The 21552-nt window shown below is 37.8% G+C and overlaps 1 protein-coding gene across 3 annotated transcripts in view; it reads left to right on the top strand.

Annotated features, from left to right (window-relative positions):
- Positions 1-21552, top strand: part of LOC127651290 (hedgehog-interacting protein-like) — an 84275-nt gene that overhangs the window by 30309 nt on the left and 32414 nt on the right. For 2 of the 3 annotated variants that reach the window (XM_052137069.1, XM_052137068.1), the window contains exons 9-13: positions 889-1012; positions 2507-2637; positions 3989-4073; positions 15202-15350; positions 15499-18081. In XM_052137069.1, coding sequence (XP_051993029.1) covers positions 889-1012; positions 2507-2637; positions 3989-4073; positions 15202-15350; positions 15499-15695 — 686 coding nt within the window. In that variant the 3' untranslated portion in view covers positions 15696-18081. Of the gene's footprint in view, positions 1-888; positions 1013-2506; positions 2638-3988; positions 4074-15201; positions 15351-15498; positions 18082-21552 lie in introns of those variants that run through there. The other variant, XR_007971561.1, reaches the window with a different exon arrangement.

Here is a 21552-nt window from a genome sequence, read left to right as displayed (position 1 = left end):
ATGGAGAATGATTTACTTCATTAAATGACATTTTATTGTTTTATGGGGCCCTGACTGTAACATTATAATACTCACCATTCCCTAAACTGCTGTAATCTGTGTAGCCATACAAATTTAGACAAATATACACAAACACTTGATAGTAATTGCAGGATTACCTCACCCTTTCTCCGTTCCGCACATGTCTATTCCTTCATGTGAATATAACAGAGCTCAAACTGAATATTAATGAGGACATTTAGTGAACTTAACACAGCCATATCAAGTTTACATAGGGTTTTTTTTAACAGTCTAGGGAATAGCTAATTAAAACCATCATGTGTTAAGTGCTAATGGTCTCCTGACAGATTGTGGTAAACATGAATATCCCTTACACAAACAAAGAAAACTGTTATTATGGGGATAAATTAACTTTGCGTTATTGTGCAACACATTGGTAGGATGATGATTGAGGTGATAAATCCTTTTCACAGACATTCAGTTTGTCAAGTGCATATAATTTTGCTAAAAAATGCAGATGATTGTGATTCATTTAATTTAAGTAGTCTGAATTTGAACCCATATACAGCCTATACAACTTGTGTAATTTACAACCAGATGTGGATATGGATGTTTCTTACTGTTGCGTTCTAATTGAGTTATGATACACAATATTTAGAAAACCAAATTCATTATACTTTAGAGGAGATTTGCAATATTTGATTTTAACATTTTTATTTAGTGTTTTTGTCTGCTGAAATAATTTTAGTAACCCCATAAATAACTTGTGCTTTTTTTCTAAAGATTTAATGAATTTGTTCATAAATGAATTACATAAATGTACTTGTTTTTCTTTTTTTTTGGCTGGGTAATTATTAGTGAATTGTTGGTGTGTCTGTTTTGCTATAGAAAATGAGCCATCTATGTTTGACATGGGGTCAAACGGAGGTGCAACACCAGTCGGTGGATTCATCTACAGAGGGTGTCAGTCAAGAAGACTTTATGGAAGTTACATATTTGGTGACAAAAATGGGTATGTTGTATAATTTTCATTGTAATATGTTGTATAATTTTCATAATTTTATATTAAAATTATGTTGGCTTGACAAACTTGGTTTAGGGTTTTTTCAAAATCCCTAAACCAAGACCAAAATTTCTAACACTAACCCCACCTAGAGCTTTTAAGCTAAATACACCTTCAGACTGTCCTGGAATAGTGTGCTAAGTCTTTTCTTACTAATCAAACTTACACCATGTCTACACCTGCAGCATCAACATTCATTTTCTAAACCATTTATTTGTGTTGTTGGCTGTAGTATTGACAGCGCGAGTGGAAAGTGGAACTGGACACCCATTTACTGTCGGTGCAACGTAACGCGCCGCAACAAATGCTTCCAGTGTAGACAGCATCATTGATTATAATGGGTTCTATTGCTTTTGATGCGACACTCGTGTCCAATGTAGGCAGTTTTTGCACAGCATACAATCAAAAGGACTGCACTAACCGAATGTTCAAAGTGGCAAACAGAATGTTTATTATTTCAAATTCCTAACGGTGCAATTTGTTTTATTGTAAACAAACCCACAAAAGGCCTTTGATCTGTTTTAAAGTGCTATCTATCTATCTATCTATCTATCTATCTGTCTGTCTGTCTGTCTGTCTGTCTGTCATCTAGCTATCATCTGTCTGTCTGTCTGTCCATCTATCATACAGTCATACAGCTATCTGGTGGTTTGTCTCACTGTAACATCTGTATAAGCATCAAACTTCAAACTTTCAAAAGTAGTTTAAAGTTTAAGCCATCGTCAAAGTTTGTCTTAACTAGTTATTAATTATAATAAACTACTTGGTACAGTATATACCTTGCACTCCTTATTTCCCCACTTGATGTGCTGTGAGATTTGAGAATTGAATATCTTCAGTTAAACTCAATCAGAGAAGTGTTTCAAAACTTTCAAAATGTTTTATTTTTAAAAATTGTATCTGCCCCCCCCCCCCCCTAACTAAATATGGGAATTTAGCTTCCCATATTTAGATAGTCCTCTTGATTGTCGTTTTATTTTTTATTTTTTTTTGTGGTAATCGCTCAGCTGTGAATGGAAACTGACATTTTCCTGTGTTTGTGATTGTCCTTATCAGTGTGTGGAGAGTGTGCACAAAGAGCTTTTTCAGTGTAAATTGAGAGCAGGTTTCCTGCCTGGTCAGTTGGCTGCCAGTATATGTTTTTCACACTTTATGCAGGTTTGTAATTCATCCTCCTTCACTATCAACCTGCTCTTTTTGTTAACAGTGAGAGATAAACTGTGGAAAACTATGAGAAAATAAATGGTTCTTGGCAAAACTAAGCAGTAAATTCTCTCTATTGTTTTGTCGTGGAATTTTGTGTTTGGTAACAATCACATTGTTCACTCAACCCTGCTGAGGCATTATGGAGGAAACTATAAAGTAGCAAGCAAAACACTGTCACCAATATGAAACTTTGAGGACTTGGTATGATTTTAACCCCTGATTTTGTAATTCTTTCAGAAATTTTAGAATTCTTCAGAGGCCTTCAGAAGACAGGTCGTGGCAAGAGAAGCCTCTTTGTCTTGGTAGTAGCAGTTCCTGTGGTTCCTCGTTGGTTGGCCACATCCTGGGGTTTGGTGAAGATGAATTAGGTCAGTGAGAGCTCAATAAATTTACGCAACAAAAAAAAGCAAGAGTATTAATTTTACTGTAAATTTGTAAACTTCTGTTGCAATTGGTTATGCCATAGTATGTTAGTCAAAGTATAATTGGGTTATGCCATAGTATGATAGATCACACTAAAATGATTTACTGTTTTTACAGTATTTCATAAAATAACAAATACTAGAAACACTTTACCATAAGGTTCTATTCGTTAACATTAGTTAATGCATTAGGTATAATGAACTAACAATAAACAATACATTTTAACAACATTTTTAATGTATAATTAAAAAAAATACTATTGTTCATTGTTTGTTCATGTTAGATCATAAATGTTTTTACTAATGCTAACTACTTTTAATGTTAAAATGTATTAGTATATGTACAAATAAACCGTAACCAAGATTAATAAATGCTGTTCAAATATTGTATATCGTTAGTTTAAATTAATTACAGCATTAACTATTTTAATTGTATACAAACTTATTGTAAAGTGTTTCCAAATACTTTTGCTAAAACATAGAAATTATTTGTTTGGTTTTGATAGGAGCTATTATTGAAGGGATCATTTTAGATGAGGATATATACTGCAGGGTGATGTCGCAGAAAAGAGAATAACAATTTCCTCTCAAATTCAAAATTCATCTGAATGATACAGAACAGAGAGAGCCAACAGGAGTCACCATGGAAAACCAGTCCCTTGTCCCAACTCCCACTAATCCCTTGTCCCAACTCCCACTTTAAAACATAGATATGGTTTATATCTGCAATCTCTGATTCCCTACTTGCACATTTAACATTGGTAACCATTGATTTGGTCACTGGTGTGGTAATGGGGTTCATTTCATTTGAACTGTTTGCCAACCCCTCAATTCGCATTACCTTGAGATGGTAAGGTTTACAAAGCAAAGTTATGCCCACTCACTGCTAGGCTGTAGTCTCTGCAACCGTATAATATCCCCACAGCTCAGTGGATCACAGGGAACATAAACTCTCGGATCCAAACACCAGGTCAAGTGTGGCAAAAAAATAAATCTTGCGCTTTGCCAAGAGGGGGCCTCTTTGAGGGAGAGATAGCATTTGTGGTTGATTTGTAAGAGGGATTCATTGGAAGGCTGTGCTGGAGACCCACATGGCTGTCTACTGACACATGTTTACAATCTGTGCACAGAGCTGCAAGCTTGCTCCTCATTAAATTACTTACATGAGGATTTAATGAGCCCTTTTTGAAACCCTCTCATGCACCAGTGTCAAGTGTAACAACAAGAATGAAGGAAGGAAGGTGAGAGAAGACAAATGAAATACCTTAAAGACTTACATGTTTTCTTTCCTCTGCAGGTGAGGTCTACATCCTTGCCTCGAGCAAAAGCATGGCAACACAATCACACAGCGGAAAGCTCTACAAGTTGGTGGATCCCAAAAGGTATTTTAAGCTTCAAATACACAGACTAGCATATTGGGTTGTATCCAAAATCTAGTGAGCTGCCTCTTTGACTCCTAACTGAAATTGAGCCCCATAAGTGACTGATTTTGAACACTCTACAAAGGCAGCAACTCCCCACGCCATGTAGACGCACCATCAGTAGCGCTGGATGGAAAGCTGATCATGAGTGAATGGATGCAAAATGTCTGATGGGTGATGGTGCTTGTCTGTAATTGTTCAGAATGTGGTCCATTTCAGGGTACATCTACATTCTGAAGCAACATGTCGATTTATCATATGATCATGTTGTTGGAGCAGTCCTCACATCTGGAGCGCTAATGATACCTTAAAATACTGTCTCAGGAGGCAGCTCAATATGTTTGGAACAGACCCATTGTATACAATAGGATTCATGCAACAATCTTCCTGTCAATTCTGGAGTTCTTTTCTCATAGCTTTGCAAAGCAATGCTAATATTGAAATTCCCATAATGAATTCCATTTTTATCCTGTTTTATAAAAACACCCCTCACACTCCCCGGTATTCTTCTTTTGGGCTACAGCTTGAACATCTGTGCGGTTAGGTCATACCAAGAATGAGAAGAGCGTTCTCAAAGAATCAGAGTGAGGAATCAGACCATTTCTGCTTTGTCTTAACACATTACTTGTTTTCTCTCTTTTTCTCTCACGTACATGAACAAGGTCTCTAGCTTCCTTTAAACAAATCATCACACAACTGTCCTTCTTAGCCAACAAAAACCTCAACCATAATTGGAGAGTAAGCATACCATTTCCAAATGTTAGTGTAACGTGTCTCTAATACCAACACAGTCAAGGTGGCTCGGACAGCACCGGTTGGCTAGGGAGTCTGTGGGGTCAGTTGGATGTTTTCCTTGCTTTGACTGGCCTTACACACCTGTCTTCAACAGAGTCAAATGTTTTCCTTGAGAGCCTTGACTACATTCATATGTTAGCAAATCTGCAACCGAACAAAATGTATCCAATTGACATACATGTGCATGAGTTCATTGTGAGAAATTCAACACATGTGAATGAGGTCAGTTGAAGGATTTATTAATCATTTATCTATGCTAGTGGGCCACTTTTAGGAATGGCACCATTTACCCCATGTGTTTTACACCACTAAAAGCCATTTATCGATAGATCTTGAAAAAATGTAGTTCACACCAAGCACATATGAAAGACATATCAATTAGAAAAGAGCATATGGATTCCCACAAAACAACTGCCAAAATGTTTGCATTTTCAATAGACCATATATGTCATTTCCAGAAAAAAAGGACTTTATAATAGGCACAGGCATATCTGTCAAGCCTTTAATTCATACCAATTGCTCAGAAAGCATGTTTTTGTTCTTTCTTCGCCATTAAAAATACTTGTTGGGACTTTTTTAACCACGGGAACTATATAAATTAAACTGAATTATCAGGTGAATTAATTAAGAGCATTTAGCATAATCTCATTGTAACATGACCTCAGGAACCACTTTTCTTTTGTTCTTTTTTTTTCTTTTTGAGAAAATACTGCAAAATATCTCCTCGTTGATTACAGTGTCTTGCAACATTATTCAGAGCCTTAACCAATTCATGGTTCAGATTCAGATCTTTTTAGCATATTTAGTCTGTGATATGTCAAAGTAATGAAACTCAAAGAGCTGAAACATCCTTTAATATATTTGAATATGTTTATTATTTTACAGAGCCACCTTGCAAAATCAAAAAAACTATGGCCATAATAAGGACACAGGTGCCTTTTTAATTGGTCTTTGTCTGTGCATCATTAAATTAATTACCACATTTACTTTATAAAATACTGCAGTTATCACACAGAACCTTATTCAGTTTGTTAAAGGGATGGTTCTCTCAAATATTACAATTCTTTTCACATCCTCATACTCACTCACATATTGTTGCAAACTTTTATGACTTTCATTCTACCATGTAACACAAAGGGAGATGTTAGAAATATTAGAGAATGACAGCCTCTGTCACCATTAATTGTACCTTTTATTGAGTACAATGAATGTTGACTGAGGCTAACATTCTGCCTAATATTTCTTGTTGTTTTCCACTGAAGATAGAAAGTCACTTGATTGTGAGTAAATGATAATAATTTTGGGGTAAACTATCTCTTTAATCTGAAGAAAAGCTGTAAAAATATAAGCTAAAAAGCATTCCAGAGAGTACAAAACATAATCAATGTCATTGAATGTCTCAGTTGGCACTGTTGGTTCATTTATCTCATGGTTGAAGCCACCCAGACACTGCCCACAGTACGTTGTTCCTTAAAAATTATCCATACAAACAAGAAAGACACTTGTGAGAGAATCCATAGAAAGACTGATGATCATTTTGAAGGAGCCACATGCTTCAGCATCTGAGAACAATTTTAACAGCTAAGATAAGAGTTCTTATCTTGTATAGGGGACTATGTCTGAAGTTTGCATTTTTAAAGCATAGTATTGACTCTTGCAATGCCTGAAAAAACTAGTTGTGGTCAGATAAGTCCAAAGCAACGCTGCCCACATATCAATGTACACTACCTTCAGTGAAGTATACTGGTGTAAGCATGGGGCGCTGCCTTCCATCAACAGGGACTGAGCATCTTGTTAAAATTAAAGGGAATAATGGATGGTGGAAAATACTGCCAAAGAACATATATCATTATGCACAAACACTTTCTGAAACATAAGGACAAATTAGCATTGCTCAGGAATAACAATGTCCTACAATAGCCAAGTCAAAGCTCTGAGCTGTGTCCCAAATGGCACACTATGCACATACAAAATACACTATGCACTCAGCAATGTAGTGTATACATTTTCAAAGTGTAGTATTGTCCCAAATGGAACATTAAATGTTTTTTACTACATGGAAGCTAACGAAAGTGACATTTGAAATGCATGTGATGTGTTGCCGCTAGCTTTAGCACATTAGCCAAACTCACTTCACCACTTATACAAAGTACAATATTCACAAAGTGTGGAGTGATGGTACAAGTGTTCAACTTACATTTGTAAGGCGATGTCTTCACGGAATTTTCGCTAGTTGCTACATTCTTCATTATTTACAAATGTATTGTCAAACCAGCAGCCAGGTAACTCCGCTCCTTCCGTTACTACATCAAGCCGTGAGCGCTAAGTGCGTGAAGTGTCCAACATTCCACAGCCCGTTTTGACAGTTGAAGACATACTTAATCCAGGTATTCACAGTACACTTAATTTTGTTGCATTTTCAGTGTAAACATACTACTCACACTACTTACACTACAAAATGGCATTGAATAGTGCAAAAGTGTGTGGTTTGGGACGCACCTCTGATTTCACTCTAAACATTATTCCAATGCAAATGTGAAAATTGTGGCAGTAGTTGAAAATTCAGTTGTTATCTGACCCAAGCATTGGCAAAGATCTCATTAAAGAGTGTGCAAAGCTGTTACATGTACATAGTTACCCTGAAAGAAATCAAGTTTATACTATTGCAAAAGCTAGCTTTAAAAAATATTAAATGTACAGTTCATCCTAAAATGAAAATTTTACTCATTAGATCAAATTGAGATGCTAAGCAGAATTTAAGCCTCAGTCTCCATTCATTTTCATTGCATCTTTTTTCATACAATGAAAATTAATGGTGACTGAGGTTGTCATGCCTAACATCTCCCTTTGTGTACTTTGGATGAAAGAAAGTTATATGGATTTGAAAGAACATGAGGTTGAGTAAAGCGTGACAGAATTCTCATTTTTGGGTAAACTAACCCTTTCAAATATGATGATTAAATACTTAACTGTATATTTTATAATTTTTTATTAAAACTTTTAACATGTCACAATAAATAATTTTGAGTTTCATTGCTTTGAAATGCAAATATCACAGAGAACAAAAGTTAAAAGCAGGATATGTAATTCAGTGAGAATTGAGAGAGAATTAGTTAAGGGTCTGAATACTTTTGCAAGGCACGTTATACCCAGGTGACGACAGTGCCACCCAAGTCTAATGCTATTAATTACCACAAATGTTTCCATGAGTCTCCTAAACAAGGCCCCTCAAACGTACTTTATTTATGTTTTCTGGCATTGCTGCATTTTTCCAAAGAACAATTCTTTACACCATTGATTGGAGTTGTTTAGTCTGTTGGACCTGCGGTGTTCGGTTCACTTCTAAATTACCAAATAAAGAAGGTGATTTGACAATTCTGAGTTGACTAGCACTGTCAAGTGGGGTGGTCCAGCATTTACATTTTATCTACCTACATTTACAGCTTTCCTGCGCCTCTAAGCCTTGTAGCAAGTGTAATGGCTCTTTTTGCATTCTGACTGAGATTCAGGACTTCAAAATACCCATATCATGTTTTGATTTTGATCTATCACGTTGGATATTTGGGTTAAAGAGCTATTTGAAAGAGTAGAAAGAAATCAAATGCTTGAGATTTTGCAGGAAACACACCTCACTAGGGTGACTGCACCCGTTCAAGGTTGTTTATCAGTCCACTAACATAGAATAATAAATAGGCCACCATCCACTGAAATGTATATGTCTGTGTCTTGTGTGAACAAGAGAGACACTGTAGGAGTGTATACTGGCCAGTGGCAATCACTGAAAAGATTGCACTAATATATATATATATATATATATTGTGTAAATACTCATTTGAGCTACAACAATACAATATTGATGTTTCTCATTTCAATTAATGCAAGCAAAAGCATTGTGGTCATTTAGCTCAGTTTATTTCTGTGTTCATCCCATGATTTAGATGAAGTTCTAGTAAAAAATAAATTTTGGAAGATGCAGTATGTTCTGGCAGCTGTATGACAGCATCCAGACATTTAAGTATACAGCCAGAAAAGTATGAGGAATGCAGCTCAGAAACACTCTACACCACAATGTATGTGAGTGTCACTTGAGTGTTATTTGGATGACTTCTGAACAGCTACAACAGTTTCTATTATTATTTATCTACATTTTACATGAAGGTGTCTTCAGCCACATCCACACAAATAAGTTTTCAGTTGAAAACACATTGATTCTGCCTCTCATCCAGGGCTGGACTGGTAATTTGGCATACTAGGAATTTTCCTGGTGGGCCAACGCACTTTGTGGCCGATCAGGGGTGGGCTGGCCATCGGGAGATCCGAGCGGGCTGGTGGGTCGGCCGCGAAACGGGCCGAATGGGCCTCGATAAGCTAAAATGAGCCGCGTTATGCCGAACGGACCACAAAATGGCATCGCGATATGCAGAAAAGGACAGCGAATACACACACCCCTCAACTTTTGGGCCAGTTGCTATGTAAAATCCCGGGCCCATCCACAATGGAACACCTTTTTCTTTCACTGAAAATGGGGACTGAAAATGAGAGCATGCTGTAGTACTAACCGAAATATGAAATATAACCACACGTGAAGTTGATTTGTTGCTCTATGGACATTTTGCTCAGATACTGGAGTTCACACGTGTCCATACTTCAAAAACACTTCCAGCTTCGGGCACAGTGGTTTTTAGTACTGACTGATTTCATCTGAAGATCTTTCGACCAAATTCACAGTGAGATCAGTCTGTTTGGCATGGCCTCAGAAGAAATCAGATATAACAGTGTATTTTTGCCTTAAGATGTTGTTAGTTAAATGTGAACTTTTTTATTGCACTTTGCCGAGGTGTATTGTTATGGAAGTTACAAATTCCTTTACGACTATTTCCAGAAGTGTGTGTGTACAGGTTTGGGTGGTTTACGAGGACTTTATTTTTTTACAAACTGGTAATTACAAGGGTATTATTCTATAAGTCGATTATTCTATATTATTCTATTATTCGAAAGTTTTTTTGTGAGGGTTAGGGGTAGGTTTAGGGTTAGGTGATATAAATGTATGTATGTGTGTGTGTGTGTGTGTGTGTGTGTGTGTGTGTGTGTGTGTGTGTGTGTGTGTGTCAAGAGCAGGATTTACAAACACTTTCAAAAGCGCTCATTTTCTCTGGTCACATAGTCCCCATCTCTCACCCGAAGGCTCCTTTATTTCACGGTCTGTCCTAAATCTATCCCACTCACAACCGTGGTTCACCCCTTGACAAAACCCCTTAGGGGTGTTACTGAATAGCCCACAACTACAATACACAGTAAATTTTTAATACAATGTCACCACAAAGGGGTGCTAACAATAGAGAAATGAGAAAAGGGACAGAGTCACACAGTGGCTTGATGAAGCCTTCTTTTGCTATGTTTGTTGAACAACACTTAACCCTTCTGCCTGCTACTCACGCTCTCTCTTTCATCAAATAACTCAACTGCCTCTTACTATCAAAGCTAGAAAGTTAAGCCAAAAGATATTAAACTGTCCTCAAGAAAAGCTCTCAGCTACTGGACTGGATGGGCATTCATCAATCATTTTATATTTTAATATTTAAGCTCATAAAAACAAATCTTTTAATATTCTATTATTTAAATGAAGGTAATTAATGAGAAAGAGACGTTGAAAAAAAATTTTTTAGTCATAAAGTTTGTCACCATTAAAAAAAACAAGCTTCTAATTATAATCAAAACAAGCTTATATCATGTCCTGTGTTTTTGTGTATATATATATATATATATATATATATATATATTTAAACAAGCAGTGCGTGAAAACAAAAAATGGATAGAATGAAAGCATTTAAGCTCACGCAAAGCGAAGAAAAAGAAACCGCTAATGAAGCAGACTGATGCAGTTAACGTACAGGACATGTATAAATACTCAGTATATAATAGTTATCATGTTTATATTGTATCTCATGCCATGTTTTTGTTTAGAAAAACAAGCAAATCCCCATGCTCAGTAAACTATACTCAATTATACACACCAGTTTAAATCATGGAATGTCCCTTACCTCAGCTAACAAAGTCTTTCTCGGATGCCATGTTTGTTGTTTACAGAAGCGTCACAGCGGTTATGTTGCTATGGGGACGCTGCTTTCTGACGAGCTGCACATATACAAGAGTAAAGTGTACATTGCACAGGAAACCAGCTTTCTCACAGTACGCCACATTCTCACAATAACCCGCTTTTCTGCTGTCCATCTGAATGTACTGAGTGACAGAACTGTTTGCTCAACAAATGTGATCAACTCGTATCCACACACAACAGGGCCACCCATGGCATTCTGTTATAACTGCCAGTTTTATTTTGTGTGTTCAGCATTTAACATACATCTCACTGTATATATGGCCAGCAAAGCAAACTTTGCGAGATTATAATTATTGCAGAGCGAATATTAGAATATTCTACTACTTTTGCACATCCCTACTCATTACCAATGAGTATGTAATTTATTTTCAAAGGGATTTCCAATACTGCTTGTGGGCATCACATCCGCTCAGAGGGACTTCCTGATCTCTGTAAATCCTTGGTTCCAGTGTACATGATCAAATCTGTTTCAGCCTTGATAGATATTGCTTAATAGAGAGGTAAACTGTTCAGGGCTGGCATATTGTTCTATTGTGGAAAAAAAGAGGGGTTGGGCAGCTAAAATGGCAAGTTACAGGACAGGTAGAAACTAATAAGATGTTTTTTTTTTTTTTTTTATCAGTCTGTTTTATGCATGTGGCCTCACAGAGTTGATACATTCCCACAGTGCCTGTTGACCCAGCTGTCTTTGTCAAGTGCCACGGCAGCAGGTGTTGTTTTCAAGGCCACCCTGCCAGTAATACAAACTGTTTAGTATCGCCGCTGACCCCAACGTCATTAACAGTGTTAGCCCAATCCTCTGGGGAGTGCCTCTTTCTCTCCTTTCCCTCCCTCCCTTTCATTCTTTTTCACAATCTCAGTTTCTTTCTCTCCCTCATCTTTTCTGTCTCTCTTTTTAACAACATAGCAGCCTGTCACAACAACAACACACACAAAAAAAACAAAATCAAAGTGTGGATGAGAGAAAAGGGAGACCTGATATGGGTGCTGAAAGCAGTGAAGGGGAGCATGGGAACTGTTCCCCCACTAAACACCCCTGTGCATCATGCCAGAATTCCCCTGTTACCTCCCTACTCCTGCCATCAGTCACTGAAGCTGTCAGAGCACCTCTGAGGTCCAACAACCCACCCTCTATTATAGAGATTAATGCATTCCCTGTTGCTGCCCACATCTTCCCAAATAACACACATAGATCCATATTCTATAGGTAAGCCAATATGCTTTCAAAGGGGGCTTTAAGCTGGAGTCGATTTTTCCTGTATTTCTTGGATGCCAATTATTAATGGAGCATCACTCTGCTGAAAAGATCAGCATGGTCTAGAACATGTAGTGTATTTGATGCTAAGTCTTGGCATGGGATGCTGGTGTGCTGGAGTTCTCACAAGGCTTCTTAACCAGCAAGACTTCCTCGTTCAACCAGCTTCACCAGTTGGACCAGCACCAAACCATCATAAGCCAGCTTGATCTAGCATGGAAATTCATGGTTGTCTCAGCAGGACAGGTTGTCTGTCACCTCTTTTCTTGTTTTGGTTATTTTGACTATTTGGCATGTTGTACAGTAGATTGGCTAGGTTTTGCTGGTAAAAAAAATGCTAAAGCTACCTGATAGACCAGCACTAGCCAGAATAAGCCAGCCTAGACCAGCATGGGAATTGCATGCTGGTTAAGATGTGTCAGCCTGGAGCAAACTAGGGTGAAGTTAGTGACAGATTAGTTTCCTTTGGCGTAAGTCCGTCCTACAGTTCAGCGTCAGGATTCTCGCTCGAACCATCAGAACCTGCCAGAAGTTTATGACTGAAGGGGAGAGGAGCTTACCCCCCACAGAAGGAGGGGACCAAAACTGGTGGTGTTGGGGTGGCGGTGGGTGAAAGCAACACGCTGTATCGAGCAACGAGACACAGCTGTGGGACCTTATGAGTCATAATTTTAGTCTTTTGTCAAAAATGTACTTTGATTTCATATTAATGAATTTTAGTCCATTCTACTCTAAGTAAAATGGCATTTCATATTAGTTAAAGAAAATAACATTATTGTCATATTTAATTACTGTATGTGCCGTATTTAATTACTGTATGTGCCGAATGACAATGTCAAGACATGTCAAACATTATCGGCATTATTTTTTACAAAAATGTTTTGTATTAATTTCGAGATTAAAACTGCAGCGTGTAGTCATTTCTGCTTCACTTGTGGCACCAAACAGAGGGGCAAATTCACATTGAAGTAACTGCAGATGCACACGCAATTCGGATCTTGCAGTCTGATTCTGAGCGTTAGACTGCTATATAGGAGGATGCCGCAGACCACCGTATTTGACACACCCTGCAGGGACTGTACAGCATCACTTTGAGCCAGACACCTGTATCATTACTTAAACATGCAAAATTTGCACTTGACAACACCGCACATCTAGATTTATATCAGGTTATAAGGCTCTTGTACATCATTTGATGTTTATTTCATTAATTACTGCTGATATGATTGGTTGAAAATAATCAATGTTTCCAACAGGTTTCACAAACACTTTTTCCTGCCCCTTGGCTGCCACTTTTTGGACAAAAACATAACCCACTCCTGACTCAAAGTCTTTTTAAGCCACAAGTTGTGAAAAAACCACTGTGTTTACACTCTTCGGGAAGTCAAACTACAAATGGCTTAATCTAATTTACATAGAAAGGAGGCATGTTTGACAATGCCATACTCAAGACGTAGTGCTATTTCAGCACTGATTTCCCCTGCTTAAACTAGATTTCAGGTGGATAGTTAATAAGATGCGGGTTTTTAAACTAAAATACATGAGCAAAAGTGCCACAACTGTATAGTGAATTTGCCCCTGAGCTTTTACCTCCATGCTTTCCACAACCCTCATCGTTAAGCTCTTAACACAAAATCACGGACCACCTCATTTTCCCATAGGCCACCTCTAGTGAGAAACACAGGATGTGAAGTCACCAAGAGCTCTCAAGCCTGTTTCCCATCCAGTTCCTGCTTCACTGGAGTCCAATTAAAGTGTGTTTGCGTGTGTGCTGGCCTGTTGGGTATGTCAACAGCCCTGCTGCTCACTAATAGACAGCCTTGAAGAGATTTGCTTGGCTCATTAAGCAGTATGTTTAGCTGAGGGAGGCAAAAGAATGTTTGGAGAACTGAACTTTAGACTGGTTCATCACAAGCCACTCACTGTAACACTGAGGTATTTCATTTGACATCCAGTACACACAAAATCAATATTGTTTCCAGACATTGTGCATGGCAAAAATGTATGACGTCATGCCCATCATAAGATGGCTTATTTGTCTATAAACATAAGATGTCCATATGTATGCATGTTTGTGTATCTTCTCCCAAAAGTATATACGCCCTTGATTAATACATGTTTACATGTTTGGCAAGTGTTTCATTTGCAAACTGGAAGGGAAAACAGGTACATGGGACAAGTGGAAAGTCTGGTATGTAAGAAAAAACAGGACACTAAGGCCACTTACAGTACACAATGCAGCTAAATACAGTTGTCACACAGTTAATGACTCGAGTGACAACCACATTGTACAACAAAACAAAATCCTGAAAAGTTGAGGTAGTGTAACAACCACATTCTCAGAAATTCCATGTACCCCAAAAAATTCTGCCTTTATTTACTTGTTCCAAACCTGTTGTGGCAGGGCGGAGGGTGGGGCTGGATGGTGATTCCACATATTCTCTTTCTTCTGTAAAACACAAAATGAAATAATTTAATTAATGTCCTATTGGCTGAATTTAATGTCAGTACGTGACTCACGTTTCTTTCACCAGCTCTAAAGTTTCAGGGTAACCCCTAAAAACCCGGGACATGCTTAACTGCCTCTTAACAATCAAAAACAAAATATGATGGCATGACTATGGCAGTTAACTAAAAGCCGATGGATACTATTTATTTGGTAAAAAATAGTGAATACCAAACAAGTTAAACTGGTGGCATCCATCTTTCTTATTCACTGGTGCGAGACACATTGCTATGGTTATCACTTCTCAATCATCACAATTTCAGGAGTAACTCCTGTATTCCGTTCTCACAGAGAACGATGATTTAGAGGATTCACTACTGCATTTAAATGTTATTTGTATTCCAAAATCTTTACTTCACTACTGCATGACCAAAAAGACCCATAGTTAACCATCAATGCTTTTTGAATCATGCAGACCACAGTTCCCTAAGGAGTGTAGACGTCCGGTCGAGGATCCAGAGATGCTTAGCACAGTTTGTTCCCGTGAATGCAAGAACGGCTATTGCACACCCACTGGCAAGTGCTGCTGCAGTTCTGGCTGGGAGGGTCCCTTCTGCTTAAGAGGTATGGAGCCAAACAACACCTAGGTTTTTGATCTGAAGCATGTCTGAAGTGCCTCTACTGCCTTCCTCACTGACAGTGGCATCTGAATTTGTCCTGGTGCACAAAACCTCTTGTTTAGTTTGTTTCTGTTTTTGCAAATACTTTGCAGCCAAGTGCGAACCCGCCTGTCGCAATGGTGGGGTCTGCATGGAGCCCAACAAGTGTCTCTGCAAGGAAGGTTTCTCAGGTACCCAATGTGAGAAAGGAGAACGAGGCACACAAGGGGACAGTGAGAAAGACAGCTTCCTGGGACACATCATTGACATGACTTCTTACCTGCTGGACTTCACCAGCTATATTGTATAAAGAGCATGGAAGGTTGATAATGTGCTCTACTCCAGTTGGCAGACTGAACGTTAAGGAGGCCTTTCAGAGTTTGCCTTCAGGACACCATCCCCGATCTCCAGCTGTCCCTCACCTGATCCTCCTCTCCCACCACTGTTCTCTTTCATGAGGCAAAGGCTTTTGATCTTCAAGCTCCCCTGCACCATCTCCCCTTCCCAACCCTGTGCACAAATATCCACATGAAACAATGACACAGTGTCCGTTGGAACCTCACTGCGCATAGCTGATGGGGTCGAATGTTGGAGGTACTATGCAGGATTTACTGCTATTATAGAGGTTATCCTGCTGGCTGCAACCCAGAGTTTTTACTACTGGTATGGTGTGTAAAGTCTGGTCAACTTTAAAGTCAAGTGTCGCTTCAACAAAAACTGTCGGAGGACTCGCAAAGCACTGGAGGCCCCACATGAGAACAACTTGGATGTTCGGTCCAACCCCAAAATGTGCACCAGTTTGAACTATAGGACTCTAGAAATAGAAGGCTAAATAAGATTTCAGGGGCAGGATGTGAAGCATAACAAAGCTCATTTAGGAAAGTCAAAAGAACAGTCTACCAAACTGAACTGCACCATAACAAAAATATTGCCATGGATTCACAGGCTGTTTGAAGAACAGGGGAAGTAGCATCAGAGAAAATGCTGTCAACACAGCATGCCACAATACAACTGTTTTATCTAGGAGGTATAACTGGAGAATGGGACTTGATGCCAGTTTACATGCTGTTTAAAATAAGGATCTGCGAAAAAGTCTTCAGTTTTCTTTATATAATTGCTAAAACAATCAATGAGGATTGTGATAAGTCAAAACTGAAATTTGGTTGTATCCCATTGATGTTTCGTCAAGCTGAAAACATAAAGTGAATTCGTAAGAATGTTTTGACAGTCACTTTGATTAATATAATACATATGACAAGTTGGAGATAACATACTAGTTTGCAAAGGAAAATGCCTCTAAGAAGTCACTGCTCTGGTTAAAGTTGCAGTATCAGCTATACTATTTTCCAAGTTATTCATGACCATGCACGCTGCTTTTATTGCAAATTGTAGATTTTATCACATTTACAAATCCTCATATATCTTGTTTCTGTGTAAAGTCAAACAGTTTTTAATTTGGAAGACCCTCAAAAGGTTTTAAAAAATTACATTACAATCTTGCTGTATATTCACAGGTTGTTTTGTCTTTCACATTAGGCAAGCTTCATTTATTGTTCTTCATGACAGTTTGTTTTTTTTTAAACCACAAACCATATTCAGTTTTATACATATATATTTAATTTACAAAAGGGAACAAGACTGTTGACTGGTGTATATTTCATATGGTTCTATACTGAGATGTGTACTACTTACACATGCCATTGTTTTGATAGAGGAGGGTTTATGTTTTAAGGAATAATATATGAGAGAGGAGGGTGTAAGCAGTGTTGTGTTATTTTTTTTTTTATTTTACCTATAGACTTCACAAATTCACTGAAGAAATGACATACCAAATTCTAATTTAAAGATATAACATTGCTCTCTCACTATCAAGAGTGCTTTGACAGAAAAAAAAAAGAAAGAAAAAAACTAATTAAACCTAGATCTTTGTTTCAGACTTTGGGATGTTTTTTCTAAAACCAGACTCAAGCTATAATTTTAGAGCCAGTTATTCTCTGAGTAGAAGATTATACAAGAGTGATGTCAAGTAAGATGTCCTCATCAAGATGCCATAGAATCCCTCCAAAGGGAAATTATATTTTTATACATATTCTGTAGAAGCTCTTGGTTGCGCTCTATCCAACAAATGAACAAGCAAAATGCACAAGTTTTTTTTAAGCACACCATTTTTATTTTTTTTCCTGATAGGGGAACTAGAAACTAGAAATGGGACCACCAATGCATTCTGTTGATCAGCTTTAGGCTCATTTGTAACCAGTTATATTCAGTCATTTACACACACCCCTTATTTTGATGTGCCTCTTGTAAGAGTGTCATTTGTTCTTCAAGGTCACCTTTAGAAGTTAGGTGTATTCAATGTATTATCACTTATGTCTCCCAAAGAAAAGGATACCAGCAGCAAACCACAAGTGTTTATGACTTTCTATTCAGTTACTTGTTACGGTAAGTGTAAGGAATCCTGTAAATCATTTTTAGCACTTAATGTGAAACCTGCATTGGAGCTGCTGGGAAGGTGTCATGTGAATAACCCTGATTCTTTTATTATTTAAGTAGTTACACCTTCAAGTTATTTAAGTTGTCTACAATGTGTTTTTCTGTTGTATGTGAAGAAATATGATCATTTATTGTAAATAGAAGTAGGGTTATCTTGGGGTCTTCTTTGAATTATCAATATGTTTATTAAAGTGTATAGCATGTTTGAGAACTTAATGAAAGACTCTTTTTTTTTTTCAAATATCTTATCTGAATATGTATTATGCAACTCACCTTGGATTCATTCCCCTTGTACCTTGGGATAGGTTCAAATGTATTTATAATAATTTTCCACTGCACTGTTCAACTCGACTCTGCTCGCTTTTTGGGGGTTTTCCACTGTGAATAGTACCTGGTACCTGATCCTTTTTTGGGACCACCTCTGTTGAGGTTCCAAGCAAGCCGAGCCGATACTAAATGTGACGTCAAAATACTGCAGATCACTGATTGGTCAGGGACAATCGTAACTATCAGCGTCACTGGATCAACTCGCTAGTTTTAAAGTTAGCAACAGCGATAACAGTATCATTTGTTCACGCGACTTTAGAATTGTGAAAAAAGAAATGGCTGTGCGCAAAACCATGCCATGGTCAATAAACAAGGTGCAGACGGTCCACTCATTAGCGATGATTGAAACGAAAAAGTCTCTCAGGAAGTGTGGCAGCTGTTACCACCGGACCTACCAACAGTGTAGGGAACAGTTAAAAAAACTTAAGTGACTACAGAACCATCAAGGAAAAGTGGAAGTGGCTTGACCCAATGGAAGCTAGCTAAACTGGCGAACAATGGGAGGGAGAGTGCCCTGGACTCAACCACGATGGATGATGGTACATTTTGTTACGTTAACTCTATACTCTGCTTGAAAGCTTCGCTTTATTTAGTTGACCAGCTACTGGAATCTTGCTTCTAAAATAATGAGGCCAAATTAACTGTTACACTTGTGTAAAAGAATCCCCATGAAACAACCGTTTTATGCAGCACAATGAACAAGTATCTAACAGCTAGCGGTTGTGTTATTGTTTTGGTCAGTTATTTTTAAGATGATATCATGGCAGTAGAGGCAGCGCAACTGTGACAATCATCCTATAATCCCACCTACGTTGAGGGGCACTAAACTGCAGTGGAAATGCAAGCTCAGACAAGTATAGCGAGTAGAGTTGAGGCGAGTCGAACCATTACATGCAGTGGAAAAGTGCCATAATTATAGGAGCAGTAATTTGTTTTTATTTTTCATTGGTCATTTACTGTCACATAGACACAGGTGAACACTTCTGTTTCCTTTATTATGACTTGTTTGTTGGGTGTGGTATGGAGGGATGGGGTGAGTAGCGGGAAAGCTAACTTTCTGTTGACCGTATTTGACCTTGTTATATATTTGCATTGCATGTTTCATATGCCTCATCACAATAAAACATAACTCAAGGCAACAGCTTTGCATTTCGTTGAAAGGGAAACAAGTCAAGGAAATTCCCCCACTGCCTCTCAATGGCCACTGGATGCCACTAATATTAGTCAACAGAAAATTTGCTTTGCCGCACTGGAGTGCAGTCTTGGATTGCAAGAGGATTTGCTGCTTGTCTATTGGAGACACTATAATTTGCTGAGATACAAGTGCACCATTGTTGGAAATTCAGAGTTTATGAGGTGCGTTGAGGTGACACACAGCGCTGTGATTTGCACAATGTTTTGTGCATCTGATTAGGTGGAATGAGGTTGGAAGGTGTATGTGATGTTGAATTGCATTTTATGAGGCAAAATGGAGCAAGATGAGGCTGCTGCGGTTATGGAAAGCAAAAAGGGAGCATAAGCGCACATCAAAGACTTGGGAAGAAAAAGTTGAATTGCTGCAAAAGGAATGTAAATCCAAAGTGAATAAAATAAAAAATGTGATTGCATCAATGAAAGACCTCGTGAAGGATGATGAAAATTCAAACGTTACAACATAAGCATGCAGTGGAAGAAAAGTTTAAGGAAGAAAAAAAAGGAACAAATTGAGTTTCAAACTAAAAAAAAAAGCTCCATCCAAGGCAAGAGTTAGTGTGTACAGGTCTGCTGCATCAGAACAATGTACAACTGAATATAAGGAAATCAAAAACAAAGAATACTTCATAATGGTTTTATATCAAGATGATACACAGGCCGTGTCACAGCCTCTGCCTGTTAACCATTCGCCACAAGCTGTGAGAAGGAAATGAAAGAAATTATAAGTAATTCTCAGCTCCACTCTGTACTACAACCAGTGAGTTCAATAATGACATCATTACTGTCCACTGCACCAATACATTTACAGCCACTTGGCAACTGCAGCAGTAAAAATTTACCTGTTTCAAGACAATCTTCAACTAAAAGGGAACAAGGAACTATACTGCATCTTGTGTAGCCTACAGAACTAGACTGAGAGACCATTTAAAGGCCTTTGCAGGTGGTTTGAGTTAATTAGCTGATTAGAGTGTGGCACCCGGTATCTTCAATATTGAACCTTTTCACAATATTCAAATTTTCTGAGATACTGATTTTGTTTTTTTTTATTAGTTGTCAGTTATAATCATCAAAATTAAAAGGAATGAACACTTGAAATATATCAGTCTGTGTGGAATGAATGTATACATTATCCAAGTTTCACTTTTTGAATGGAATTACTGAAATAAATCAACTTTTTGATGATATTCTAATTATATGTCCCCCACGTAGATTTATTTGAAATCCAAGGCTCTTCTTAAGTAACATTTTGGGAATGAGCTGAAAATATCTTCAGCATACATGGACAAAGCGCTCTCTTGGAAACCCATAAAGTCTGAGGATTTTCTTAGAGTTTTTGCAATGCCATGGAAGACGTTTGTTATATGAATGAGTTAAACTTGGCCACTAACATGAAAATTATTCTTTCAAAGTTGCACTTTAAGCTCAGAGATGAATGGAGTGTATTTAAAGATATTCTGAATTTTCTTATTATGAATATTGGGAAGTAGTCACTGTGGCACTTGGTACAGTAGATGTTCGGAAAACTAATAAAGAAATAAGCACAACCTGTCTTTGCTGTGGTGAAGAACATATTTTGGATTCTTGTGCCACATTTTCTAAGAAAACTCATAAAGAACATATATATGTATTTTTTTTTTAAGTTGAAAGGAATCTGTTATGGCTGTTTGTGTGTAGGCTATATCAGCAAAGATTGTAGGAAGCGGATTGTCTTTAAAGTGTGTGGTTTTAAACACCCAAGTTTTCTTCATGTTTTCCACCGAGAAAAAATAGAAAGGCCAGAGGAACCAAATCAAGCAGTGGGTAGTGCATTCAGTGTCTCCATTCAGTCCAGTAGTTTTACTGGGGCCGGTGAATATGCTTGTGCCTTGTCAATTCTTCCAGTATGTGTTAAATCTAAGAATGGAAACAAGATTGTGGAGACTTTTTCCTTTTTGGATCCTGGAAGCTCAGCATCTTTCTGTACTGAAAGCCACATGAATAAACTTAATCTGTTGGGTAAAAATTGTACATCCTCCTTAAAACCATGAATCAATATAAGTCTGTTTGCAGCTACGTTCTCAAGGATTTAGAAGTTGCTGGATTGGATCAGACTTTATTATTGTGCACGTCCTGAAGTGTATATGCAGAAAAGTATGCCAGTATCTAAATCTAAT

Source organism: Xyrauchen texanus, chromosome 11, assembly GCF_025860055.1.
Source record: "Xyrauchen texanus isolate HMW12.3.18 chromosome 11, RBS_HiC_50CHRs, whole genome shotgun sequence".
NCBI classification, from domain to species: domain Eukaryota; kingdom Metazoa; phylum Chordata; class Actinopteri; order Cypriniformes; family Catostomidae; genus Xyrauchen; species Xyrauchen texanus.
This window is presented reverse-complemented; position numbering and strand designations above follow the sequence as displayed.